The following is a 27738-nucleotide window of genomic DNA, read 5'->3' as shown; positions in this document are numbered from 1 at the left end:
CCACGGATGCACCAGCTCTAGCTTCCTTATTTCCTTTCTGAGATGGAGAGTATAATTTTGAGGAACAGCGTGCTGTCCTCTTCATTCAGTCCAAGATTACGGAGAAGCCAGCGGAGGAGCCACGGCACTGTAGCAGGGGACATGGCAGTGGAGGGCATATGAAAAAATCAATACAGGAGAAAGGAATGCTGTGCGGTTTGTCTCTCATCAGCTTTGGAGGTAAACGTCTCCTCTGTTTTTGAACAATTGTCATAGGATGGGTCCATTCGGGATTTTTCAGATTCCCCGTAGGGTCCCATACCTTTCTATTGGACATCGTATAAAATGACCAGACATGATAAGGGATGTGAAGCTCTACAACCCCACCTTGGGTGAATTTCTTCAAAAAAGGTGTAAATAAATTCTAATACAAAAGTTAGTTTGAAATGACACGAGAAAGTACCGCGAGCAATGGGTATCCTATCTGAATACAAGGGCACACTCTTGTGAAACAGTGCATGATCTTTACAACATTGCTTCCAAAAGACAAAAAAAAACTCTTAAAAAAATGTGAACTCCTCCACATACACCCAGAATTGTCTTATAATATCTGCGTGCTATACTGTTATCATGATTTTTTTCTTTATAATGTACCACAATCCTTCTGTAATACTAATGTTTATTTCTTATACTTTCTCCACCATTCATGATGTTTGTAAGCCACATTGAGCCTGCAAAGAGTGGGAAAAATGTGGGATACAAATGCAATAAATAAATCAGAATAAAAAATCTTGAAAAGGACACAAGAAACTAAACAAAATGAACATTTTTAGCCTGTGTGAACTTTGGAGACCATACAAGTCCCCTTTTCCAAGTTCACCATCCCTGTTTGATTCATCCTGAGCCCCACAATAAAAGCTCTGAGCATCTGTTCAGAATTTCTACTTATCTCCAGGACCGATGCAGTCAAATGATTTTTAAAGACATCTCCAAGCATCTGGCCAAAGAATTGGCTACGAGAAAAACACATCCTGAGCTTCATGCTCCATTTTCTCAGAGCAGTAACTAGGTGTTGTAAAAACAGTTTTTAATAAGGGGCTGGAATGAATTTGCCTTCTGAATAATGCATTCTGCACAGATGACTGCAGGTCTTCTTGCAGAAGCTTTAGGGTGGTCAGATCACTGTCTGTGCTGTATTCATGTCTTACCAGGACCATTTTATAAAGAATGTGCTTACAGTTACATGTTGATTACATGCATAGGTGGTTGGAATAATGCTTATATACGTTGTCTATGTGAATACACATGCATGAATATGACCAGCTCCGTCTAAACTCTATTCTGTAAACATGCAAGTATCTTACATTGCTATGTATACCAGTATCCAGAAAAATGGGACCCCAACATTTTTCCAAATAGCCCAAAATCATCCTACTGCAGCAGGGACTTCTGCCTGGAATTGGAGACATTTCTGACTCCTTTATTTTCCAACCGGATGGAACTTCAGTGCCTCGAGCTCGCAAAACAGTTGAGGTCTTAATTAATGAAACCCCAGAATTCATTGAGCCAACAGCTCAGCCGTGTCGAAGATTTCGTGACTGTGTCAAGTGTGAACGGGGACACTTTGAACACAAATTATGAATCAACTAAGAGAGAAACCCATTATACTAATGCGTTTTCAAAGGTCATACTAAATGTTTAAACAATTACAAAGTATTTTGGAACAATGTAAGGGGTCCTGTTTTTTCCCGGACACTGTGTATACAGGAAAGAAGGCAGAAAGCTCCTGTGACCCTATATAGAATGAGCTCTTACTCAGCGCCCTCTGGTTACCTAATAATGGGTGCTCAATTTTAGAACTGCACCTATATGTATCAGTATGAAGCCTGCATGGAGCTCTGATGAAGAACTGATCTTCAGCTGTCCGTGCTGTATTCATGCTTGATGTGTATCAGCATAGTGCCTGCATGGGGCTTCAATGAACAGTTCCTCTTCAGTTGTCCATGCTGTGTTCATGTTTCACATATATCTGTGTGATGTCTGCATGGGGCTCAAATGAAGATCTGCTTTTCAGCTTTCTATGCTGTATTCAGGCTTTTTCAGTATCAGTATCCTGACTGCATGGAGCTCTAAAGAAGATCAGTTCTTCAGCTGTACATGCTTTATTCTTGCTGTAGGTGTATCAGTGTGATCCTTCCATTGGCTCTGATAAAGATCCAGTGTTCAGCTGTCTGTGCTGTAGTCATGCCTTACCTGTATCAGTGTGATGCTTCCATTGGCTCTGATAAAGATCCAGTGTTCAGCTGTCTGTGCTGTAGTCATGCCTTACCTGTATCAGTGTGATGCATATATGTTTCTGATAAAGGTCCAATGTTCAGCTGTCTGTGCTGTAGTCATGCCTTACCTGTATCAGTGTGATGCATATATTGTCTCTGATAAAGGTCCAATGTTCAGCTGTCTGTGCTGTAGTCATGCCTTACCTGTATCAGTGTGATGCATATATTGTCTCTGATAAAGGTCCAATGTTCAGCTGTCTGTGCTGTAGTCATGCCTTACCTGTATCAGTGTGATGCTTATATTGGCTCTGATAAAGATCCAATGTTCAGCTGTCTGTGCTGTAGTCATGCCTTATCTGTATCAGTGTGATCCTTCCATTGGCTCTGATAAAGATCCAGTGTTCAGCTGTCTGTGCTGTAGTCATGCCTTACCTGTATCAGTGTGATGCTTCCATTGGCTCTGATAAAGATCCAATGTTCAGCTGTCTGTGCTGTAGTCATGCCTTACCTGTATCAGTGTGATGCATATATGTCTCTGATAAAGGTCCAATGTTCAGCTGTCTGTGCTGTAGTCATGCCTTACTTGTATCAGTGTGATGCTTCCATTGACTCTGATAAAGATCCAATGTTCAGCTGTCTGTGCTGTAGTCATGCCTTACTTGTATCAGTGTGATGCTTATATTGACTCTGATAAAGATCCAATGTTCAGCTGTCTGTGCTGTAGTCATGCCTTACCTGTATCAGTGTGATGCTTATATTGGCTCTGATAAAGATCCAATGTTCAGCTGTCTGTGCTGTAGTCATGCCTTACCTGTATCAGTGTGATCCTTCCATTGGCTCTGATAAAGATCCAGTGTTCAGCTGTCTGTGCTGTAGTCATGCCTTACCTGTATCAGTGTGATGCTTCCATTGGCTCTGATAAAGATCCAATGTTCAGCTGTCTGTGCTGTAGTCATGCCTTACCTGTATCAGTGTTATGCTTCCATTGTCTCTGATAAAGGTCCAATGTTCAGCTGTCTGTGCTGTAGTCATGCCTTAACTGTATTGATGTGATGTCTGCACAGGGCTCAAATGAAGATCTGCTCTTCGACTATTGTGTTGCATTTGTGCTTTGAGACAATTTTAAAATGGTTTATGCATGTAAAAAAAAGCCCTCCTCATTTGCATGTATAATTAGCAGTTGTAGAAGAGACGCTGATTCTAAGTTTATGCAGATGACACACCCAGATCGGAAGCGGCCATGTTCTGATCACAGCTCGGACACACCTTCTCAGTATGTGTGTATTTCTGAGTTTGCTACGGGAATGCACGTACCCTTCATAATACTTTTCTCTTGCTCTGAGTCGCACTGACTAACTGCTTGTCTGGAGGAATGAGGAGGTGGAATTGGATTTACCTTTCTGGTGCTGAAAATCACTACGAAAGCAAAAAGTAAAGCTGGCGTTTTGGAGCTTGTCTCTGTAGCTACTGCCTCGTAGATGTGCAGTTTGGCAAATTCTACCGCTAACGCGTGTATTTGGCGCTAGTTATATGTACAAAGCCTCAAGCGCTGTTGCTCTTTTTGCAAAATGTTTGATTATCTGAATTTTTTTCCATACCCTGAGATATATTTTACCGTAAGCTTGTGTTCAGTGAATCTTTCAGAAAATTGTACCAAACCTGTGGAACATCCAGGCTTGGACATCTTTCTCCAGCCTAGACAAACTCTGGGCCCCTTGTACCAAGCTGTGGCAAAAGGGGGCCTGCGCTGTCGTCGGCGCACGTTTTTCACGCGCGCAAAGGCCACCTTTTACCGCAGCAGGGAAAAGGGAAGTCTCTTTCCTGCAGGAAATGGCCGTGCGTCAAGTACAATACTTGCCGCACTGCCGTTTCAGGGGGAACCCTTACTGCCACCCATTGAGGTGGCAGTAAGGGCTCCCATGCTCTCCTGGCGGCAACTGGCAAACGTGTGGCACTGCCCAATTACCACCGGGTACACTCCGGAGCTGCAAAAATAAATAAATATTTATTTATTTAACACATTTATACCCCACATTTTCCCATTTAGTTGCAGGCTCAATGTGGCTTACATAATACCGTAGAGGCAGGCTCCGGTTCGGGAAAATACAAATACACAATATAGTAATAGGCATATAAGAAACGTAAATAAAAGCAACAAATAAATAAAGAGGGGGTGGTGATAAAAGTCCAATACGGTCCATAGTTTTGCTGTGTCGCAAGAAGTAGAAAGTTAATTTGGGTCGGGGGGGGGGGGGGTAGGCCTTCTTAAACAAGTTGGTTTTCAGTGACTTCCTGAAGTTAAAATATACTTCTGTAGCGCCGGATATGACGTCACGCTAGGGATGGGAAGTACCACCGGGCCTGCTGCGGTAGCCCGGCGGTACTGCCTGTTTAGTGAGCGGTGAGCCCGCTTAGTAAAAGGGGCCATCTGTGCTTCATTCTATTCTATTCAAGGTATTTATATTCCGCTAATATCATTGCAAAGTCTAAGCAGGTTACATGAGTTCAAAAACGCTCGATTTAAAATCAAAAAGGCCCTACAAAAGTTATTCATTCAACTACTCAAGTCACTTCACTGGCTTCCGATCAGGTATCGCATACAGTTCAAGCTTCTCCTACTAACCTACAAATGCACTCGATCTGCAGCCCCTCATTACCTCTCTACCCTCATCTCCCCTTATGTTCCTACCCGTAACCTCCGCTCTCAAGACAAATCCCTCCTCTCAGTACCCTTCTCCACCACCGCCAACTCCAGGCTCAGCCCTTTCTGCCTCACCTCACCCCATGCTTTGAAGAAACTCCCTGAGCCCATACGCCAAGCCCCCTCCCTGCCCATCTTCAAATCCTTGCTCAAAGTCCACCTCTTCAATGTCGCCTTCGGCACCTAACCACAACACCTCTATTCAGGAAATCTTGACTGCCCCAACTTGACATTTCGTCCTTTAGATTGTAAGCTCCTTTGAGCAGGGACTGGCCTTCTTTGTTAAACTGTACAGCGCTGCGTAACCCTAGTAGCGCTCTAGAAATGTTAAGTAGTAGTAGTAACTACTTGTTAAAAGATAGGTCTTCAATCATTTACGGAATTGTTAAATAGCCCAAAATCACCCAAATTTGTGCAGATATAGAATTCCACAATTTAAAAGAGCCGTCGTGAAATTGCTTATAGCAAACTCTTTTAACAGGTGGAAATGCTAACAATAAAGTAGAATGAAAACGGGAATTCGTTCGTAGAGTTGGGTAAGCTCTCAACTGTGGAAGAAGGGAGGAATAATTCCCCTGTAGTACACTTAATACAATACAAGCCATCTTAAAGGCTGGCAACCGGTGTAGGCTTCTAGGCAAAGGTGTCATGTGGATGTGATCATAGTGAGAACAGTCAAAGATCATTTTGTCTCCAGTATTTTGCAATAACTGTAACCATTTAACTAATCTTGAACTTAATCCAACGTATAAAACACTACACTAATTCAGCTGAGGTAGTACAATAGCCTGAACCAATATATGAAATGTTCACTAAAAAACATAGATCTATTGCCCTCGATCGTCATAATTTATAAAAGTAACTTCTTAAATAATTTATCTTTGGATTCATTGTCAATTGAGTATCCAAAATAGTAGTACACCCTATATAATAATTCTCACCTCCAACGTTCTAATGTGCCTGGAAACCGTGCCTCCCTCAGAGGTGGCAAGCACTGACGTCAGTGACAGCTGATTCCAAAGCAAGGGGAGGAGCGTGTTTCCCTACTCCTCCACCTGCATGGGAATCAGCATCACCAACCCGTCCCCCCACCCGACGAGCATCAACACCCCCTGTCCCCTCACACACCTCCCACCGAGTTCCACACTCCGCCCTCCCTCCGATTTCAACACCCCCCCCAGTGTTACAGCCCCCTGTATCCCCCTTCCGCGACCCTGTTGACCCCCCTTGCCACCGAAAACCGTCCCCCGCCGCCGTCCAGTGCTTCTGCTGACGGGGGACCCCAACCCCCATCAGCCGAAGTCCTGTGCTGGCCTTCGCGGCGTTCCTTCTTCAAAGAGCTTCTCTTCAAGTTCCTCTGTGTGCGTCTGACGTCACACGCACGCAGAGGAACTTCAACAGATGATCATTGAGGAAACAGTGCCGCAAAGGCCAGCACAGGACTTCAGCTGACGGGGGTTGGGGTCCACCGTCAGCACAGGTACTCCACGGCGGCGGGGGACGGTTTTCGCCAACAAGGGAGGTCGACAGGGTCGCGGAAGGGGGGGTACAGGGGTCCGTAACGCGGTGCGGGGGAGGGGGTGAAAATGGAGGGAGGGCGGAGTCTGGAACAGCGAGGAAGGGTGGGGGATGGCCTTGCTAGCGCCCGTTTCCTTCCCTTCAGAAACAGGCATTTTTTTCTAGTAAGTACATAAGTAATGCCACACTGGGAAAAGGCCAAGGGTCCATCGAGCCCAGCATCCTGTCCACGACAGCGGCCAATCCAGGCCAAGGGCACCTGGCGAGCTTCCCAAACGTACAAACATTCTATACAATCAAGCCATTGTGACATCACTAATGAGGTTGGCTCTTATTGGTGGAATGAGCCACTATGACATCACAATAGGTTAAATCACTGCTCTATGTAATAAAAGTGAGCCAAGTAGAGGACATAAGTACATAAGTAATGCCACACTGGGAAAAGACCAAGGGTCCATCGAGCCCAGCATCCTGTCCACGACAGCGGCCAATCCAGGTCAAGGGCACTTGGCGAGCTTCCCAAACGTACAAACATTCTATACATGTTATTCCTGGAATTGTAACCTAAGACCCTAGAGGATTTTTCTCGTTGCATTAGATTCTGATGAGTTGGAGCACACTCCAGCCAAATTTATTTAAAGGAGTGCATATTAACATATTCTCAGGGCCAGCCTAGCCACTAGGCAGACTAGACTTCCGCCTAGGGCAACGGGCTTTGGGGGCAGCAACATTCTATTAGCGGCAGGCTTTGCAGCATCTGCCAGCACATGCTTGAGATCTGCCATGTCCTGGTGCCCCTCTGAGAGATTTCAAAAGGGTGAGAAGTGGCAGGCCTTGTGCAGATGTTGAAAGTCATGCCCTGTGGATTGGGCTCCCAGCTCAGCTCTGATGGTGGGGGCAGAGGCAGCAATAGCGGGGGAGCGGAAGAAGGGGAGATGGTGGACACTTTGGGGGAGGAGATAGAAAGGATGCCTGAGGTTGAGGAAGGAGAGAGATGCTGGACACTGGAGGAGGATAGGGAATGGGAGATGCTGGTGATTTGAGGTGGGGGGTTAGAGAAGGGAAGAGGAGCTGCAGGACTGTGGACAGGTGGGGTGGGACAGAAGGCATGCTCTATTTATAATGGAAGAAAGCTAAGTTGAAAAATCCAAATCATGCCAACCAATACTGACCCCCAAAATCTGAACTTCAACTCAAAATATTCTCAGTACCTCAAAATACCTAAAACTGGCCAGGCGTCTCAGAACCGACATCCAAGATGGGCCAGAACCTGTGAGTGCATCTTTACACAATCCCTTTCATGACAGTACACATCAGTTCCTGCTGACCTGTGTCAAGAGCACAGACAAGTCTCAAGTGAACAGAAAGTTCATTAAAGGGGTGAAAAAAGAGACTTTCCATGTTCCAAACAGCTTGAGGAAACGATTCAGCTGCTGCCAAATCTTTGATCTTCGGGTCTGGTCATTCTGCCCCTTTGTGATCCTTTTCCTGAGTAAAAAAAAATTAGCAGAATCAATTAAGATTGTTTGTGTTGTATGAACACATGGAAACGGTTCCCTGCTGGAGATGTGTGTTGGGATGGGTCATAGGAAGAGCGGGGCCTCAGCATGAACTGCAGCGTGACGATTAGCGTCATATTAATTGTCCTTTAAAACATTCTCAGCAGCAGAGACTCTTTTGCAGTGCAGACTTTCATTACTAGACGGTTCAAGGGCCCATGAATCATAGCTGTAAGTCATGGCAAGAACGTACAAATTTATGGATCTTATTAATTGATACAATGGCAGCTTTAGGATTTACTTAGGTGATCAAATCTCCAACCCATGAACTACTACTACTACTAAGTACATAAGTACATAAGTAATGCCATACTGGGAAAAGACCAAGGGTCCATCGAGCCCAGCATCTTGTCCACGACAGCGGCCAATCCAGGCCAAGGGCACCTGGCAAGCTTCCCAACTACTACAAATCATTTCTACAGTGAGGGCCATATGCTAGACTTGGTGTTCTGCAAAGGGGTCGACAACTTTGAACACAAGGCTGGTGGCATTGAGATACCCCCCCCCCCCCATCATGGGCCAATCATTTTCTTATCACAATTTCTATTAAGGGCTATATAAAACAGATGTACCCAACCAATGTTTGGAAGGAAATTCAAGACATGAGAAATCTGACTGCTGATAACTCCTAGAGGTCTTGTCATATCCCCATGGGGATAAAAAGATGATGACGGTGTCAGCACAGGTTGATATCTGGAATGCACGCTTATGCAATGGCATTAGACAAAAACAGTCCCTCTAAAGAAGATACACTGCCCTTCAGAGATAAATCAGAGCGGTGTACAAATATTAAAAATTACAAATTAAAACAGTGGAAAGGAACTGCAACAAAGCGTGAACAGGGATAGAACAGTTCAGAAGTTGGGGAGAGGTCAGGTAGCTCTGGACGGACAGGCTTGGATTAGTAGCTGCATTGGAAATTAAGGGAAAGACCAGGGAGAAAAGGACTGCTCAGATTGGAGGTTGGGGGGAACGGCATTCCAGAGAGACGGGGCAGTACAGAAAAAGGCGGCACGGTGAGTAGACTTAAGACGGGAACCGAGGGAAGTGATAGGTTAAGAGGAAAGGTCATAAGCTCTACGCACAAATGTGCCCTGTGGTTCTCCCCAGAACTATGTGTCCTTAAGCATCAAGGACGTCAACTGGAAAGAAAACGGTGAAAATCTCACGTAGATGGAGACAGGCTCAACTGTAAGAAACACATGGCAATGCACCACCACAATATTTCTCTCAACACATTGAACAACAGCCTACTGCAAACCCCCCAACAGAACCAGCCCTCCCAGTTAGAGCAACCAGCCATGATTTTGCTACATACGTTACCAACAAAATTCAAGGTCTCTATCAGGACCTACAGACAGCCCCCTCAAAGCTCTCACCACCTAATGAGGAGAACGCTCCATCTCCCCTACCATGCACAACCATCTGGAACTCATTCCACCGGGTCACAGAGGAAGCTCTTGAAAAAATCCTGAAAGGCCTACGGCTTACAACCTGCCTTCTTGACACCTGCCCAGCAGTGGCGTTCCTAGGGGGGGGGGCGGTGGGTGTGGTCCGCCCCGGGTGCACGCTGCTGGGGGGGGTGCCGCGTGCCTGCCCGCTACGTTCTGTGCTCCCTCTGCCCCGGAACAGTTTACTGCATACTTAACTGGTTAGTACACGGTGTAAATGTTTAGGTCTTTTTACCACCTCTACAAATCTTCATATATCAGTTACCCACAATTTGCAGAGGTAAAAGACCAAGGTTGCGCGTCTATGAGAGGTAATTTTATTCACTTACCAAGTATTGATACAATTAATTTTCTCATGGGAGAATAGAACTACTGCATAAATATGCTGGCTGTATCTATCGCTCCAACATACTGGACTGAAACAGCTATTTTTATACACTTGTGTTTAATAATGATTTACAATGCCTCAACAAGCTATCTTACCCAGGATCATCCTGCCTTCTTTCAAAGTCATCTGGTTTTTCTCACCTGCTAAACCACATTCCCATGTTTGTTTATGCTTCCTCCTTCAGGCCTGTTTGGCCGTAAGGATCAGATCATAAGTTCCTGGGCCTCACGATTTATGGCCTTTGCCCTTTGACTCTACTCCAGGGTAACATAGTTTTTTGCTCATTCCTGCTTAGCTTGGTAATCACTCATATTGACTACAGTAATTTTCTTTATACAGGCCTTCCTGTTTCCTCCCTTAAATGGCTTCAACTAGTTCTATCCACCGCAGTCTGCTTACTTTATCATTCAAAGCACTTTGAGCATGTTACACCTTTGCTTCAAAACTGAACACTGGTTGTCGCTCTCCGTTCGAATTCAATACAAAGTTTACATTCTTGTTTTCAAATCTCACCTCTTGTCATCGCCAGATTCTCTCGCGCGCCTGCTTATACCCTACGCGCCTTCTCGACCTCTTCATTCCTCTACTGCTGGTTACACTTTGGTTACTGCTGCCTTCTGTTGTTCGCCTTGACATGACCTGCTCCACTGCCATCTATGCTGGTCCACGGCTCTGGAATTCGCTCCCTGCCCACCTCCGCTCAGAGACCTCCTACGTGAAGTTTAAGGCAGGTCTAAAAAAATACCTCTTCACAATGGTATACCTCTCCAGGGGCGGCCTGACCACTAGGCCACCTGAGGTGGGGACTTCAGGTGGCACTCTTCAGGAGCGACATCTTGGGGGCCGGTTTTGTGGTGTTCTACCTCATCATGGTGATGTCCCAAGCCCAGCAGTGGAAACGATTCCCATATGCTGCCCTGTCACCGCCGGCACCCGCCTCTTCCCTTTGCTGTGGCTGCCTCTCTGAAGTAACTTCCTGTTTCGTCAGAGGCTCAGGCAGCCGCAGTAAAGAGAGGAGGCGGATACCGGCGGCAGCAGGGCAGCGTATGGGAATCGATGTCGCTGCTGGGTTTGGAACGTCATAGTGATGAGGTAAATGCCTTGGGGAGGGGGGGGGGCGGCATGTTAGCCTCAGGAGTCATCTTGCCTTGGGCTGGCTCTGTACCTCTCTACCAACTAACTCAGCTTTTTCTTCTCTTCTCTAGGCAGCTTTGATTTCATTATAAACTGCATAGAAGACATTTTTTTGGTCCTTCACGGTATATCACTTCATTGTAAATAAATAACTAAATCCTAATAAATAAATAAGGCCTTTTTCATGGACACGCTAAAAATGGGCTTAGCCCATGGGAAGGACCCACATAAGGGTGTGTTAAGCCCATTTTTTAATGCAGCTTAGTAAAAGGCTCTGTCCAGGGCTCTGTCCTCTCCTGGTTCTCCTCTTATCTCTCCCATCGTACCTTCAGAGTACACTCTCATGGTTCTTCCTCCACCCCTATCCCGCTCTCTGTTGGAGTCCCTCAGGGTTCTGTCCTTGGACCCCTTCTTTTCTCTATCTACACCTCTTCCCTGGGCTCCCTGATCTCATCTCCCTCATCTCCCCTTTCGTTCCTACCCGTAACCTCCGCTCTCAAGACAAATCCCTCCTTTCAGTACCCTTCTCCACCACCGCCTCGCCTCACCCCACGCGTGGAACAAACTCCCCCGAGCCCATACGCCAAGCCCCCTCCCTGCCCATCTTCAAATCACTGCTTAAAGCCCACCTCTTCAATGTCGCCTTCGGCACCTAACCTCTACACCTCTACCCAGGAAAGCTAGACTGCCCCAACTGGACATTTCGTTCTTTAGATTGTAAGCTCCTTTGAGTAGGGACCGGCCTTCTTTGTTTAATTTGTACAGCGCTGCGTAACCCTAGTAGCGCTCTAGAAATGTTAAGTAGTAGTAGTAAAGGACCCCTAAGTTTGTAACAGGTAATAGACAGGGTTAAGTGACTTGCCCAAGATCACAAGGAGGAGTTTCAACCTGGCATCCCTTCTTGTCAGCCCAGTGCGCTAACCGTTAAGCTCCTCCTCTTCTCTCTCTCTCGCCACAGATACCAAAAATAATTGGGTTGATGTTCAAAGTGATTTAACCAGACAGAAACGGGTTTCGGCTGATTAAATTTCTTGTTTGGAACTAACTGATCATTTTCAGTAGCTTTTAACTGGTTAGTGTCATCTGTTTCAAAACCAGCTACTTTAAGGGTCATTCTGGGGGCAGAGTGAGCACTTGAATGGTTAAGTGCCGATATTCAGAAGTCAGTCCTATCTTTATGCAGTTCACCATAGCCGGTTAAGTGCTGAATATTGCTCTTAACTGACCGTGTTTTAGCCGGCTTCGCAAACCCAGAAATTCAATGCCAAAAGCCTGGACAAGGCTCGGCATTACATTTCCGGGTTTAACGCCAGCAAAACTCTGATTGCCGCCTTCTGAATATCAACCCAATGTGCAGTGTCGGCCCAAGGCAAGATGCCGCCTGAAGCAGAGATTGCATGCCCCTCCCCCCCCCCCCCCCCCCCCCCCCCCCCCGGCGTTTTACCTGGTCACGGTGACTTTCAAAACTCAGCAGCAGCAGCGATTCCCATATGCTGCCCTGCCGCTGCCGGCACCTGCCTCTTCCCTTTACTGAAACTGCATGAGCGAAACAGGAAGTTACTTCAGGCGGCCACAGCAAAGGGAAGAGGTGGGAGCCAGCAGCAACAGTGCAGCTTATGGGAATCGCTGCTACTGCTGCTGAGTTTGGAAAGTCACCATGACCAGATAAAATGCCGCGAAGCCGACACCCCCTCCCCGAGATGCCACTCCTGAAGAATGCCACCTGGTGCCCCCCGCTTCAGGTGGCCTAACGATTGGGCCGCCCTGCCAATGTGTGTACCCACCCCTGGGGTCACCCTCAGTCCTAGCACAATGGGCGGACGTGCTACCATATGTGTAATATCCCCACCCACATTTAAACCTTCTTCAGAGAAGGTGCAAATTTGTAGAGTGTTGGGTCTGGCTTTGGATTCTTAATTTAGAAAGGCACACGGGCACTTGTGTTGCTTTTACTTTACTGTTACAATTTAGGATTAAGCTAAGTGCTTTCCTGACTTTTATATTCATGTATTACACTGGAGTGAATTAGAATATATATAGTGAAAGGCTGCCAAAGCAGAGGAACTCTGAAATCTCAGGATAACAGACAGACAAAGAAGCATAGTAGGAAGTAGACCAGGCTGACCAGGAGCAACGCAGGTACTTCTAATGATGATAAAACATTTATTGGTGAGGACTCGACACAGACCCTGTGTTTCGGCAGTTAGCCTGCTTCAGGAGTCTTCACAGAATGTGGGTAAAACACAAACAAGTGAATCGTGATAACAGTGCATCTACTGTTATCAACCACCATTCACCTGTTTGTGTTTTACACACATTATATGAAGACTCCTGACGCAGGCTAACAGCTGAAACATAGGTCTGTGTCGCGTCTTCACCAATAAATGTTTTTATCATCATTAGAAGTATTTGCGTTGCTCCTGGTCTACTTCCCACTATCCTTTTTTTGTCTGTGAAGTAGAATATAAACAAAGAAAGGTACCGCCCGATATTCAAAACCTTTTAACCGACCAGGAACGGCACCTGGCCGGTTAAATGGCACTTAGGGGGTCTTTTGCTAAGGCACGCTAGCGTTTTTAGTGCACGTTAAAAATAGGTGCGTGCTAAACGCTACAGATACTCATAGGAATACATTGACATCTCTAGCGTTTAGAGCACACTAAAAATGTTAGCGCGCTTTAGCAGGTGCGTAGCCAGACTTCAGCGGGAGGGGGGGTCCAGAGCCCGAGGTGAGGGGGGTACATTTTAGCCCCCCCCCCCAGCATTGCCGACACCCCCCGCCATTGCCAAGTTCCCCCGCTGCCACCACCACCTTCCTGCCGCCGACCCTCTCGACCCCCCCGTCCCGCCGCCAACCCTCCTGCCCCGCCGTCACCGTCGCCTACCTTTGCTGGCGGGGGACCCCAACTCCCGCCAGCCGAGGTCTTCTTCTTCCTTCGTTCTGTTTCTGAGTCTGACGTCCTGTACGTTGTACGTGCAGGACGTCAGACTCACAGAAACAGAACAAAGCCTATGCGATCTACAAGGCTTCATTCTGTTTCTGTGAGTCTGACGTAGGACGTCAGACTCAGAAAGAGAACAAAGGAAGAAGAGGACCTCGGCTGGCGGGGGTTGGGGTCCCCCGCCAGCAAAGGTAGACGAAGGCAGGTTGACGGCGGGCTGGTTGTGGGAGGGGTGGGCTTGAGAGGGTCGTCAGCAGGGGGGGTCCAGGGCCAAATCTACGGCCCAGGCTCCCATGGCCCCACGTAGCTACGCCCCTGTGCTTTAGTAAAAGACCCTCTTAACCTGCTGTCTCCCACTGAATATTGTCGGTTAGCACTTAGTGGATAGCTGGTTATATCATATCGGTGCATCATTGGCTAAGATTGGCAGCCATATTTGGCTAAGTCAACAGCAGATATATCTTTGGCTAATTTCAACTTAACTGGCCAGCGCACAAAATCGGCTTGGCCGGCCAAGTAGAAACCAGCCAAAAATAAACTCGATATTCAACGCTGGTCAGCAGAAACGGCCTGGCATTAAATATCTGAGCTCAGCTCTGGCTGGCTACCTCTGGCAGTCTAACTATCAGCCCCATAACGTTTAAGCATTTTTGCAAAACTTAGAAACGATGACTTTGGTACATAAAGCTTAGGTAGCGATGACTATGAGCTACCAGAGTGGTATCGCTGAGGTTCCTGAAATTGGTTTCTAAGGTGTTTATTATTATTATAGAAACATAGAAACATGATGGCAGATAAAGCCCAAATGACCCATCCAGTCTGCCCATCCTCTGTAACCCCTAATTCTTCCTGTTCCTAAGCGATCCCACATGCTTATCCCATGAACAGTCCTCGACTCCACCACCTCTACCGGGAGGCCATTCCACGCCTCCACCACCCTTTCTGTGAAATAATACTTCCTTAGGTCACTCCTAAGCCTATTCCCTCTTAACTTAGTCATATGCCCCCTCATTCCAGAGCTCTCCTTCATTTGAAAAAGGCTCTCTTCCTGTACATAAATGCCCTTGAGATATTTAAACGTCTCTATCATGTCTCCTCTCTCCCTCCTCTCTTCCAGCGTATACATGTTGAGATTCATAAGCCTGTCCCTATAATTTTTGCATTCAAGTCCGCTTACTAATTTTGTAGCCGCCCTCTGGACCGACTCCATCCTGTTTATATCTTTCCGGAGGTGTGGTCTCCAGAACTGCACGCAGTACTCCAAATGGGGCTTCACCAGAGACTTATACAAGGGCACTACCACCTCCTTTTTCCTGCTGGTCATGCCTCTCTTTATGCACCCAAACATCCTTCTGGCTTTGGCCGTCGCTTTTTCTACCTGTTTGAAAGCTTTAAGGTCGTAGAGTTCTGTCTATTGGATGATATTATATACTCTTACTGTTTGATTATTTATTGAGCTTTTATTAAATCGTCATCTTTCTGTACCCTTCCTTGAGTGAATTTCATTATAAATGTGGTTAATAAATTCCAATAAATAAATAGACCACTCTGTTATAAAGGAACCCTCTATGTACATTAATGATTTTTAAAATGACACCCTAAATGGCAAAAGTGAGACCCCCAAATAAAATACAAATAAAAAGATAATTAGTGCCTCTTTTATCGAGCTGCGCTAGCAGTTCCTACGCGCCAATGTGATGGAGCAAAAAAGGGCATAGTCCGCATTACCGCACCAGGTGCCAGAGCTTGATAAGAGGCCCTTAAGCATGAAACATGAAAGGAAATTAATGACAAACACCCAGTGAAATGCAGGAGAGGTGGGAATCTTTGTTGTGGTTACCAACGTGGGGCAGGAAATGCTCCCTGTTATAAACAGTCACTGTGGCAACTCTTTTCCTAGTGCTGTGCCAAGGGCGTGGCATTGCCTGTTCCTCTTAGGGTTGCCAGCTCACTCCAGGTTGACCAAACGGGCTGATCCAGTCTTGGTTTTGCACGGACCTGTAGTTTACATTAGTTAAGGGAAATCGATGGGACAATTACAAGACTGGATTACTGTAACGCACTCTACAATGGTCTGACTACAAAGGGTTTGCGCCAGCTCCGTTGATTGAGTACGCAGCAGCAAGACTCGTAGAAGGTTGCAAGCGGCATGACCACATCACACCATTTTTGCAACAACTTCACTGGCTACCAGAACAATACAGGGCTAAATTTAAAACTCTAGGTCTGATCTTCAAGGCCCTTAAAGGAAATGGCCCTGAGAACCTGAAGAATAGGACGATCCCCTACACACTTCCAAGGACACTAAGGTCCTCTCAAGGACTGTGATGTTGCATTGTATGCAGAATCTGGCTTCATGGGGGTTCTGTTTAATCTTTGTCTACATATTTCCTTGTTTAGTTTGTGGTTACTTATTCTATACGGGGTGAGGCAGTATCTGTGTTCTCTGTTTTTGAAAAAGACATGGTTTTCTGTTGGCAGGAGCGAAATGGGGATTATTCCCGCCTCCTTCCAGTTTGTTGTAGTTTGGGGTGCAATCAGGCTTTCGGATGAAGAGGGATTATGGGATCCTGAACTTCCATCTTGAATTTAATTTAGAAGGGGTGTGGCTTAAAGGAGGGAACACCTGTATACTAGGAGTTTGAGCCTCCGACCAGGGCTTGGGAGAGGAAAGACGGTAGGGGGCACTAGGCCATCAGAGAAAATGAATTTTGTCATCCACGGGGAAGGAAAGAGTTTATACCGATTATGAAGTTACTTAAGAACTAATCTTGCATATAGAAAAAGCTGATAATTATTAGTAGTTATTAAACAAAGCTTTAAGTAATAGAATGCGTGGCTCAAACATCTTCGTAGCTGGGGTCCTAAGACATTCCCTACGATGATTTATTCATAACTGTATTGGGAGCTGGGTGGCATAGTTTTATCTATGTATTTGTCCTGAAATGTACAGATTCCCTTTCCTAGTTACAATGTCTTCTTGTGCTCTGCCTTCCCAGCTGTTCATTCCTCAGAAGTCCTGCAAGCCCCAGTGGAACTCAACGGGATTCTGGGAGGGTCGGTGACGTTCCATCCTGAGATTCCAGAAGAATATCATGTGATATCTGTCATCTGGATCTTGGTGGCGTCGCAGAAAATCATAGCAGTGATAAGGCCAGATCGGGATATCACTGTGCGAGATGTGCGCTATCAAGCAAGGGTGGAAACCCCAAATCAGAACTACGCCTTACAGATCAAGGGGCTGAAAATGGAGGACAGTGGTTCCTACAGTGTCACAGTCTATTCAGACTTGGCCACGATGAAAAGAGATTACGAACTTCAAGTATTCCGTAAGTGTATTCAGGGTCGACTCAACCATTAGGTAAGAGTGGGCAGTCACCTAGGGCAGCTCTGGGGAGTGTCAAAGAGCAGCTGCAGTCAATGCAAACAATAGATCCTGACAGGCATGAGAGGGAGAGAGAGATGGAGAAAAACACACACATTTGTAACAAAGCTTATTATTTAAAAGCATGATGTACTGAAGGAGGCAAATTAGGGGCCTGAAAGGGATGTAAACAGAGGCAGCCCAAAGCAAGATGTCTCCTAAGGCAGGGCTGACATGCTGCCGCCCCCTCCCCCTGGGACCACGATCTGGCATCTCCCCCCTTTCTTCCTCCACCCCCTTCCTCGAGTTTACCTTCTTTTCCCATTTTCCAAAAGGCGGCAGCGATTCCCAGCACCGGCCTCTTCTCTTTACAGCGGCCGCCTCTGAGGAAACAGGAAGTGACATCGGAGAGGAGGGCCACAATAAAGAGACGAGGCTGGTGCCGGCAGCAGAGCTGCATATGGGAACCGCTTCGGCTGCCTTTTGGAAAATGGGCAAGGAAGGTAAATTCAGGAAAAGGAGTGGAGGAAGGAAGTGGGGGGGGGGGGGGGGGGGGGGGAGATGCCACTCCAGTAAAAGTGCTGCCTGAGACCCTCGCCTTAGGTGGCCTAATGGTAGAGTGGCCACTGGGTGTAAATCTGGAGATTTGCCTAAGTGGCCAATACTCTTGCACCCAGGAGGCTACATCAGACCAACCAAAAGGAGTGGAGGTGGAGTGGCTGAGAACCAAGGAAGCCAGGGTTCAAAACTTATAATGTTAACGATATAATACAATGTTAGCATAATACTAATGATATACCTAATAATCACGCATTAGAACATTCAATTTACAGAGATATGATGCTAAAGATTTTCTACAATATGGCTTTCCATATAGCTGAGGGACCAAGAGCAGATCTATAATGGGAACAGTTGGGATAATTTGATAGTTTCTTAAAGTCAAGTCAAGTTCGTTGTATAGTTCAGCAAGAGATAAAGAACTGATCTAAGTTAGTGTGTAGCAGGGCTGTAGCTACGTGGGGCCACGGGGGCATGGACCCCTGTAGATTTGGCCCTGCCCCCCCCCCCGCCAACCCCTTCGAACCCCCCTCCCGCCATCGTCGGGTACCTTTGCAGCCAGCCAAAGTCCTCTTCTCCAGCGCGGATGCGTTGCTGATCTGTAAGGGCTCCTCAGCTTGGAGAAGAGACGCCTGAGCGGAGATATTATAGAGGTCTATCAAATAATGGGTGGAGTGGAACGGGTAGACATGAATCGTTTGTTTACTTTTTCCAAAAATACTAGGACTAGGGGACATGCAATGAAGCTACAAAGTAGTAAATTTATTACGAATCTGAGAAAATGTTTCTTCACGCAACGTGTAATTAAACTCTGGAATTCGTTGCCAGAGAATGTGGTAAAGGCGGTTTGCTTAGCGGGGTTTAAAAAGGGCCTGGACGGCTTCCTAAAGGAAAAGTCCATAGACCGTTATTAAATTGACTTGGGAAAATCCACTGCTTATTTCTGGGATAAGCATCATAAAATGTATTGAGCTTTTCTGGGATTTTTCCAGGTATTTGTGACCTGGATTGGCCAGTTGGCTTGATGGACCTTTGGTCTGTCCAAGTGTGGCAATGCTTATGTACTTATGAGCTATTAATATGCCATTTGTGTCACCTCTGGATTTTCAGCAGAGTATAACAGCGCATCATCTTTAGATTATAGGATGAGTCGCTGGAGGCTTTTCCAGCATGATACAAATGACGTACAATGACTTTATAAAGAACCACCAAAAGAGATGAATTACTGGCAGTAAGGGAACTCAACTGGTAAACTAGGAGACAAGTTCCCAGAGCTGACTGATCAGTTTGTTTCTATTTTTTTCCAGAGAGGGTACCAGTTCCAGACATCAATGTTACCAGTGTGGAAGGCTCGAGTATGAACTGCAAGGTGACGCTGAGCTGTACAGTGAAAGAGGCTGGAGAAGGGGTTGTCTACACCTGGAGCAAGGGAGGTGAAAATAAACAGGTTTATGCGGGGCCCGTTCTCCAGCTCAGCCTCACGGCTGATGATTCTAGACTCGCCTACGCCTGCAAGGCAATGAACCCTGTCAGCGAGGCATTCAAGGAAATCAGGCCCTTCGTCTACTGCAAAAATAATATGGCCTTCGGTGGTAATGGTAATTGTCTCCTAAAACAGAGTTGGTTTTGTTCTAATGTAATTAATTGTAGAAGAAACACGTTTTCCAATGTAGGCTTCTGGTCATTTTTGCAATGTGAATGTAGAAGGCTTGAAAGAGGGTTGATTGACCTAAGAGTGCACCACAGGCAGTGGTGTGCTGGAGCAGGCTCTCACAGGCTCGCAAGAGCCGGTTGTTAAGTTTTAAAAAATTTTGGGAGCTGGTTGTTAAAGTAGGGCCCTTCATGGCTGCTTTAACAACTGGCTCCCAAAATGTGGGCTTGGGCCCCCTGCTGAATTCTCTTTTACTTTGCTGGTGGGGATGCTGAGCCCTGCCAGCCAAGTAAATAGACTGCTGCTGCTCCCCGCTCCTTGTTTCCAGCTCTGAGCAGCAGGCTGGGACTTCTTCAGCATGTGTGGGAAGTTTCAGCATGCTGCTCAGAGCAAGACGTTGGGAGTGGTGGCAGTCCATTTATTGGCTGCCAGCAAAGGTATGCCTAGCGTGCCCGCACGAAGGGAAGGAGGAGAGAGAGGCAAGTGTTGCTCCCCCCCCCACCCCGGCCACCCCTAGCCCTTCCAACTGCAGAGCTGGCTACGTCCAGAGAAAGAGCCTGTTGTTAAAAATTTACCAGAGTTTTCTTCCATGCTTGCAACTAAGAGTTTCCAGTCGAAGGATTCTCAATCACCAAAAAAGTGGCTTAGCCATGTGGTAGCAATGCCATACAGGACCTTGGGGGGCTGTATGCTGACCTATCATTGCCGGAGAATGTGGTGAAGGCGGTTAGCTTAGCAGAGTTTAAAAAGAGGTTGGACGGTTTCCTAAAGGACAAGTCCATAAACCACTACTAAATGGACTTGGGAAAGGTCCACAATTCCAGGAAAGACATGTGTGGAGTGTTTGTACGTTTGGGAAGCTTGCCAGGTGCCCTTGGCCTGGATTGGCCACTGTCGTGGACAGGATGCTGGGCTCGATGGACCTTTGCTCTTTTCCCAGTGTGGCATTACTTATTGTCAATTCTGCTCGAGCTTATCCCATGAGGCTTTGAGTTAGGATTGCCACTGGCCACCTGATCCCAGATCCACTCGGTTCTGGTTTAGCCTTACTGAATGCATGGTGATGTCGTTCCAATTTCCCTATGAAAAAACAGGATGGCATGCTCTTAGTGCCGTGGGACAATGCAGAACTGGGCCAATTTCTTCATATGGACCTTGAATAAGATGGCAATTGGCAACTCTAGTGCAATGGGGGAAAAAAACAACTTTGGACCGACTTAATTGGGATTGAAATGGACTCTCACTGTTTACCAACCAACAAAACCTTCAACTGAGAAGGCACAATGAACAATAAATATCGTTCATTGTAGTTAATTAAGCACTTCCTGAGGCATTAAAAAAAATCTGAAAGGCTAAAACTTAGGTCTCAATAATAGAAATTTCTTCCTAATTTCCTTTGTTACAGCTGACGCATCTGGAAATTCCCAAATATGTTGTACTGAAACAATGATATCCAATTCTTAAAATATAATTAAAATATCCTCTCTCTGAAGCCTCTAAGAAAATGGTCACCAAGGTTACCCTGTTTATTTCCTCAGCTGATATAAATTTATGGATAGGGAAATTCAGAACATGTAAATTGCTATACCTCAGCACATTTTCCATGTTCTCAATTGTACAACCACCAAGTTCCCTTTCATTGATGCTTTGCTGGACTTGTCTAAGTTTTCCAACTTGTCCTTCTCTGAACCGTAGAAAGATCTAACGTGTACGTGTGTGTGTGAACGTAAGAACATAAGAATTGTTATAGTGGGTCAGACCAAAGATCCATCTAGCTCAGTATCTTGCTTCTAACAGTACCTGGCAGCTCCCACAAAGTTGCAAGATTTCATGCTACTGACCCTTAGGGCAGTGGCATTCCTAGGGGGGGGGGGTTCGCCCCGGGTGCACACCGCTGGGGGGGGGGGGGGTGCCACGCGCCTCTCAGCTTCGCTCGTTCCGTGCTCTCTCTGCCCCGGAACAGGTTACTTCCTGTTCCGGGGCAGAGGGAGCATGGAACGAGCAAAGCCGACAGGCGCGCGGCACCCCCCCCCCCCAGCAGGTTAAAATGCACCCGGGGAGGGGGGCGTTTCGCCGGGGGGGGGGGGCGCATCGGCGATCCAGCCCGGGTGTCAGCCACCCTAGGAACGCCACTGCCTTAGGGATAACCAGTGGTTTTCCCCAGGTCTGCCTTAATAACAGCTTATTGACTGTACCTCCAGGAACTTGTGCAAGCCTTTTTTTAAACCCAGCTATGCTAATTGCTTTTACCACATCTTCTAGCAATGAGGTCCAGAGCACAACAATGAGTTACATGAAAAAAAAAATGTTTTCTCCTATTTGATTTAAAACTATTACTCTGTAACTTCATGGAGTGTGCCCTAGTCTCTGTACTTTTTGAAACAGGTTCCTACTTTACATCTAAATGAGAAGATGGATAGTTTGGATACAGAGGTCTCATTATGTTATCAAATAAAATGATTCGAACCAAGCTATCAGGGGGGAAAAAAAGTCATGGGGTAAATTTTCAGTGGACCAGCACTTACATAAATAACACGGAGGGGCACTTTCGATATGACGTCTAAAACTGACTTTGGACATTTTGCAAAAAAGACATCCAAAATCTGAATAGGAAAGAAGGTCATTTTCAAAAAAGAAAAATATCAATCTTTTTTTTCTCGAAAATACTGTTTTGAACAAAGTTTTGTGATTTGAATGTTTTATTTTTTGGTCCATTAAAAAGCCATTGGGATGTAGGAGGAGCCAGTATTTTTAGTAGACTGGTCCCCCTGACATCACAGAAAAGCAATAAAGCACCCTAGGGAGCACTGCAGTGGACTTCATAAAATGCTCCCAAGTACACATCTCACCATTGCTCCCTTACCTTGTCTGCTAAGCCCCCTCAAAACCCACTACCCCCATCTTAATTTTCATCTTTGTCTTCGGCACTGCCGGCTCAACCTGACACCAAGCGGCAAGGCCACGGTCGTCACCTACACTGCTTGTCTCAACATCAGGCGCTGCCTTCTCGGCTTTGCTGTCCTGCTCGCCTGCCTCATGAGTCTCAGCGAGTCAAGACCTGATTCTGAACTCTTCCTTCCTTCCTTCACTTTCTTTGCTTTTGCATTTCCCGGCCTCCTTATTTATTTGTTTCAAAATTGCATTTATATTCCCTTTCCTCCCTTCCTTTCCCTGTTCCTTCTACCTTCTCAACTCTCATTGTAATTATCTAATTAGTTCATTGTAAGCCGCTTTGAGGCTGCAAAACTGTGGCAAAAGGCGGGGTATAAATGACCTAAATAAATAAAATAAATAAATACCATAGCCCTTAGGGTGAAGGGGGCACCTATATGTGGGTACAGTGGGTTTCTGGTGAGTTTTGGAGGGCTCACAGTTTCCTCCACAAGTGGAACAGGTAGGGGGAGGTAGAAGCCTGAGTTCACCTGTCTGCAGTCCCTGCACCCACTACTAGACAGCTCCAGGGACCTGCATGATGCTCTAATGGACCTGAGTATAACATCTGAGGCTGGCAACTAATGTTTTTAATCACATTTTTGGGGGGTGGGGGTGTGAGAGGGTTAGTAACCACTGGGGGGAGTAAGGGGAAGTCATCCCTAATTCCCTCCAGTGGTCATCTGGTCATTTAGGGCACATTCGTGTGCCTTATTCGTTATAAAAACAGGTCTAGCTCAAAACATCTTAGTTTCAGTCCTGGACAATTTTGTTTTGTTCCATTATGGCTGAAAAATGTCCAAGTGTTAGGAATGCCCACATCCCACCCTTAACAAGCCCCTGACACACCCCCTTGTGATTTGAACGCACTTCTGACGGACTTCATAGAAAATGTTGATTTGAATGTTTTTGTGAGAAGAGCGTCCAAATGCAGATTTATACAACGTTTTGGACATTTTTCTCTTTTGAAAATGAGCTCCATAGTAACATAAGTGGTAAATGGCAGATAGACTAGCATGGTCCGTCTTGTCTGCCCAGCAAGATGCCACTCTGTGCAGAACATGCAAGTTACCTCCTCTATGCCTTTGTTTAGGATTATACCTTGCAGTATATGTGTTTCTATACAGTGCCGTAGCGAGGGCTGCTGACACCCGGGGCGGTTCGCCACTGCGCACCCCCCCTCCGGGTGCAGCACGGCGCACCCCCCCCCCCTCAGCGCACGAGCACACCCCAAAGAGGGCGGACGGGAGGGCCGCTCCGCCCCGAGTGCACGTCGCTGGGAGCTGCATCGGCTCCGCTGTTTCCCTGCTCTCTCTGCCCCAGAACAGGAAGTAACCTGTTCCAGGGCAGAGAAAGCAGTGAACCAGCAGAGTCGACACCCCCCAGTGGCGTGCACCCTGGGCGGACCGCCCCACCGCCCCTCCCTTCCTACGCCACTGTTTCTATATCATACGTATTCGTTGTGAGAACACTGATAGTCCTGCAGGCTAGGGGTGCAGAACAACTTCATTGTTTTTGCACTTGTGAATTAAATTTCGATGTCTTTTTTTTTCTTTCCATCTACAGGAACAGGAAATATCCAGAGAAGTGTTCTGACCCCCATAGTGGTGGGGCTTCTGCTCTCCTTGCTGGTGTTGCTGGAGTAGGGATGAGGAATGGAAGCAGGAGCTATTTTATTCCCAAAGGCTGTTTGTATCAAATCTTCGATTATGCGTCAATAGAAACTCCCAGCGCCCAACGGCATCACTTCTTCTCAAAACCTCTTACAAAGTAATACTATTGGATCTGTCAGATGCGAATGCGACCACTACATTGGCAATTCTCTTAAGCTAGAACATCGATCAGGGCGGGCATGTAATCGTCATCGATCCGGTATTACATCTGATATCTTTGCATTTGAAATTTTTGTATATTTTTTTTCAATTCATTTATATTGTTGTGACAAATTCCCACATAAACGTGTATATAAAAAAAGTACTTAGCTCCATATAATTTTCATTAGGAGTTTTCAGCATTGCACTTTCCCAAGTGTTAAGGAGACGTATTACACAGACATGAATCCATGTTTCACTGTAGGCTGTGCCAAGGTCCGTCTCCAAGCAAAATTTTCTTCGTCACCATTTTGATTATGTCATGAGCATGTCTGTGGGATCAGACCTGGGAGTATCTGCTCTATTAATGTTTTGTATTCTATATGGTATTTCTTTGTAGTTTCATATTACTTTGGTATTTTTGGTCGGTCCAGGACACATGGATTAAGAATATCATGTTGGTTGTTTGTAGAAAAGACAATGTTGAAAGAGGCCTCAAGAGGCATCTACTGCACTACCTACCACCAGACAGGATCTGGTATATCTAAATCATCTCACACAGATGTTTCTCTAACCCAGTCCTTGAGACACACTTGCCCAGACTGATTTTCTGGACAAACGTTGAGGACCAATGGTCATAAATGCTCTTAAGAACCTCATTGCACCCTACATAAAGAAGAAAATCAACTGAACTTCCCCATATATGTCGAATATGGTCAATATGGTCTCTCCATAGTCGATGACCTAAATTATGCTACAACCCAATTTATTACTCAGGAACCTTCATGCATTACCATAATTTATTCTTCCTTACCATGTATATGCACACGATATATATCTATACCATGATCTGGAATAAACTTCCTGAGCCCCTACGTCTTGCCCCATCCTTGGCCACCTTTAAATCTAGACTGAAAGCCCACCTCTTTAACATTGCTTTTGACTCGTAACCACTTGTAACCACTCGCCTCCACCTACCCTCCTCTCTTCCTTCCCGTTCACATTAATTGATTTGATTTGCCTACTTTATTTATTTTTTGTCTATTAGATTGTAAGCTCTTTGAGCAGGGACTGTCTTTCTTCTATGTTTGTGCAGCGCTGCGTATGCCTTGTAGCGCTATAGAAATGCTAAATAGTAGTAGTAGTAGTAGTAATCTGTTCCACGTATGTTATGTTCCATGTATTTTACCATGTATGTATGCAACTTAACGCATTACCATTTGTAATTCTGTTACCCGGAAATGGCAACCGCCATTACGGCAAATGTAAGCCACATTGAGCCTGCAAATTGGTGGGAAAATGTGGGATACAAATACTAGAAATAAATATATTTGAATACCACCATCAAGCACTGGATGACTGAACCAACCAACTTCATCTTTCACTGGTATACCTGCTTGACTCTGTGTTTCAGAACATTAAGCAATGTATGGTGACGATATACAGGCAACTCGGGTCAGCATCAATGTTGGAAACTTAACTGGCTATTAAGTACAGTAGACCCATCTGTGGGAGAAACCTTTCTGTGGTGTAAACAGAAGTAGTAATATAATAGGGAATGTCAATTCTTGATTCTAAGAACTCACTTTGGGGTCTTTTTAAGGATGTTAAGACATGCCATGCCAGGTTAAATAGGTGTTCATCACACTCCTGAGCAACAGCCAGTCCAAGTCACTAAGAAGTATCCAAGAGATCCGAAACAGTAGATCCATCAAGATTTGAAGAGGACTATTTCAGGGACATTCCCTCTCACCATTCTTGTTTTGTCTGGACCTATATCCAGTGAAAACAGATGTAGCTTTAATTACAGAGATGTTGAGGATCCCTAGATAACATCACATCCACTGTTTGTGATTGAATTGAAGTTGACTGCTCCTATGATCATTATTTAACCAAAAAGGTTTGTGTCGGTAGGATGTCATTTGTTCTCGACAGATGTGCAAAGGCAACCTTCCACGATGGGAAACTAAGGCAAACAGAAAATATCTCTTGAAGACTTGAGCATAAAAGAGGTTGAGCAGAGAGTAGAAGAAGGAGTAACAATTGAGCATACATAAATTACAAAGAGAAGAGATCAGCAGTTCCAACAAAAGACTGAAACTGACAATTAAAAGTATGGAACAAGACACAAGCCATCGATCAACTTTCAAACCCTGCACCTCTTAAAATGTTGGAATTGTGGACTGGCTGGATGCAGTAATCATAACATCTGTATCAATTTCTGAGAGGCCAAACCTTTGAATGACCTAATAGAAGACGTATGCAAAGGAGCTGAGGTGCATCTGCTTTTGATACGGCAGGGGTCCTTCTTCAGAGTAATCTCTGTGGCTTGAAACCTCATATGTATAAACACAGAAACCCAGTTATATATGTAAGCAAGAAAAAAGTCCTTCTCAAAGGAGTAAAACGCCTCAAGACAAACGTCTCCCGTATTTATAGCGGGACAAGGGCTAGAATTTCATCATCATTGGCGATAAAAACCTCCTGATTATAATTATTAAAAAAAAAAAAATTTTTAATAAACAAAATTGCTCTGCCAAACAACCTCAAGGATTACTTAACTTAGGCAGGCTGGCAGCCTCCTTCTTTCCAGACCGTGATCAAACTGTGGTCAACAGGTCCCGTTTCACATACGCTGCTTCAGGACCACAGCTGTTCAGCTAGACAATTCAACGGTCATGAATACTAAAAGAAAAAAGACAAAACCTCAAAATTCTGTACTTCTCCAAGCAAAACATTCTTGCATAAGGATATCATTGCTTACAATCCGTTCACAATGCCGACGGTTGCATGAAGGGCAGCCGTCCACTCAACATGGCGGCCGTAAATAGAACTTGTGATGTTCAAAAACTCTCCAGAAACAAGGGCAAAGAATTTAAACAACCCCGTGTTAATTTTAAAAGTTTTTTTCCTGTAATTTATCAGAACATATCAGAAAAAATGTATCCTTTGAGAAGGACTTTTTTCTTGCTTACATATATAACTGGGTTTCTGTGTTTATATGTATTAATATTTGGGAAACCAGCTCCCCTTTATACCTATAATAATGAAACCTCATATGCACATCACGTTTTGTAAATCCTGGTATCGGTCTAATACAAAGCATTACAGCCTAGAAAAATCCAGGTTCCTCACTGATAAGGATCTGTCGACCTTGTTGCAGGTCCTTTTGAACGTCTGTATTCTTTTTGGCCAAGAAATTTGTTTACTATTCTTCAACTTGTTTTGTAATGATCGCTCCATATAATGTTGAAATTATATTAAAGTCTAAAGGTTAATAATAAAGAAAACATTTGCAAACATTACTTATTACTGGGGGCATGGGTGTGTGGGGGGGGGGGGGGGGAGACTGTACATGTCTACTATGGACAATTTACCTAACCGCTCTGATTATTGTTCAAAGTATGTACCCTAGTACGTAAAATCATCCATGGCGATGCCCCAGCATACATGTCAGACTTGATAGACCTACCAT

At 45.5% G+C, this 27738-nt stretch overlaps 1 protein-coding gene across 1 annotated transcript; it reads left to right on the top strand.

Moving 5' to 3' along the window:
- The first annotated feature begins 77 nt into the window (after positions 1–77).
- On the top strand, positions 78–25048 carry LOC115458346 (SLAM family member 5-like). Its single transcript, XM_030188242.1, has 4 exons — positions 78–219; positions 16948–17277; positions 19178–19468; positions 24019–25048. The coding sequence occupies exons 1-4, from the start codon at positions 159–161 to the stop codon at positions 24096–24098; spliced, it is 762 nt and encodes a 253-aa protein (XP_030044102.1). The 5' UTR covers positions 78–158; the 3' UTR covers positions 24099–25048.
- Positions 25049–27738: the final 2690 nt, after the last annotated feature.

The sequence above is a fragment of the Microcaecilia unicolor genome, chromosome 14 (genome assembly GCF_901765095.1).
Source record: "Microcaecilia unicolor chromosome 14, aMicUni1.1, whole genome shotgun sequence".
Taxonomy (NCBI): Eukaryota; Metazoa; Chordata; class Amphibia; order Gymnophiona; family Siphonopidae; genus Microcaecilia; species Microcaecilia unicolor.
The sequence above is the reverse complement of the archived record's forward strand: the minus strand, read 5'-3'. Positions and strand labels throughout refer to the sequence as shown.

What these genes read in the sequence shown, in the direction of transcription:
- LOC115458346 (XM_030188242.1), top strand. Translation starts at nt 159, where the DNA reads ATGAAAAAATCAATACAGGAGAAAGGAATGCTGTGCGGTTTGTCTCTC. An exon ending in GTCTCTCATCAGCTTTGGAG is followed by an intron (nt 220 to 16,947) that starts GTAAACGTCTCC and finishes CTGCCTTCCCAG; the next exon opens with CTGTTCATTCCTCAGAAGTC. An exon ending in TATGGCCTTCGGTGGTAATG is followed by an intron (nt 19,469 to 24,018) that starts GTAATTGTCTCC and finishes TTCCATCTACAG; the next exon opens with GAACAGGAAATATCCAGAGA.